The sequence below is a fragment of the Aptenodytes forsteri genome, unplaced genomic scaffold (assembly GCF_000699145.1).
Source record: "Aptenodytes forsteri isolate BGI_AS27 unplaced genomic scaffold, ASM69914v1 Scaffold14, whole genome shotgun sequence".
NCBI lineage: Eukaryota > Metazoa > Chordata > Aves > Sphenisciformes > Spheniscidae > Aptenodytes > Aptenodytes forsteri.
In genome coordinates, this window is record NW_008794457.1 from 400,756 (window position 1) to 401,734 (window position 979).

The 979-nt window shown below is 66.0% G+C and overlaps 1 protein-coding gene across 1 annotated transcript in view; it reads left to right on the plus strand.

Annotated features, from left to right (window-relative positions):
• Positions 1-612: 612 nt before the first annotated feature.
• DOK4 (docking protein 4) overlaps positions 613-979 on the plus strand; it is a 2,574-nt gene continuing 2,207 nt past the window's right edge. Inside the window, exon 1 of the mRNA XM_009290810.1 lies at positions 613-789. Within this exon, the coding sequence (XP_009289085.1) occupies positions 613-789 (177 nt within the window). The remainder of the gene's footprint in view (positions 790-979) is intronic.

The following is a 979-nucleotide window of genomic DNA, read 5'->3' on the forward strand; positions in this document are numbered from 1 at the left end:
CAGGGGCAGGCCACTTGTTGGTACCCAAATCATCCAGCAGTCCCAGGGGCCCGGATCCTGCACCGGCCGGATCCTGCACCAGGTGGCACCCACTCACCGGACACAGGTCACCGCGGGGATTTGGGGGGTGTCCCTGAGCCCCCATGCCTCAGTTTCCCTGAGGAAACCCTCCACACCCAGTTTTGGCACCGGGGATGACCCACGCTGAGGGGGGGGGGCTGCTGGGTGCAAATTAAGGGGGTGCTGGAGTGCAGCACCCATAGGTGGGGGGTCAGGGGAGTTGGTTGCTCGCCTCCATTGCTCGGAGCCGGCAGCAACGAGCATGCTGGGTAATTTCACGCTAATTAGGGAGAACAAAGAGGGAGCGAGCTTGAGGAGGGGGGGACATGCTTGGGGACGATGGTCCCGCTACGGGACTGGGAGATGCCGGGATGGGGGTCCCCTTGGGAGCCTTGCTCATGTTCGTTAATTAAGCTCTCTAATTAGCATTGACGGGGGTGGGAGGGGGATGATGGCAGCCCCGGGATATCCCCGTCCCCAGCACCCCCTCCTGTCCCCAGGCCAGCAGGGTCAGGAGGACCGGGCAGGGGTCCTGGGGAAGGGGATGGGGACATGGGGACAGGGTGGGGACGGGGACCCCCACCTGCACCACGGCAGCCGCCGGCGCTCTCTGTCCGGCAGATCTACCGACGGTGCTGGCTGGTCTTCCGGAAATCCTCCAGCAAAGGGCCCCAGCGCCTGGAGAAATACCCGGATGAGAAGTCGGCGTGCCTGCGCGGGTGCCCCAAGGTGAGGGGGTGCGGTGGAGGGGTGCTGGGGTGCTGCCCGCTGCTTGGGGCCCCATGCTGGAGTGGGTCCCTCCTCGCCTAAACTTGCTGAGCTGGAGCTGGGTGGCTGTCGCCCTGTGCACTCTGGTGAGGGATGCAGCTGGGTCTGGGTGCAGCCGGGGTCTGGGTGCAGCCGGGGCCAGGGTCTGGGG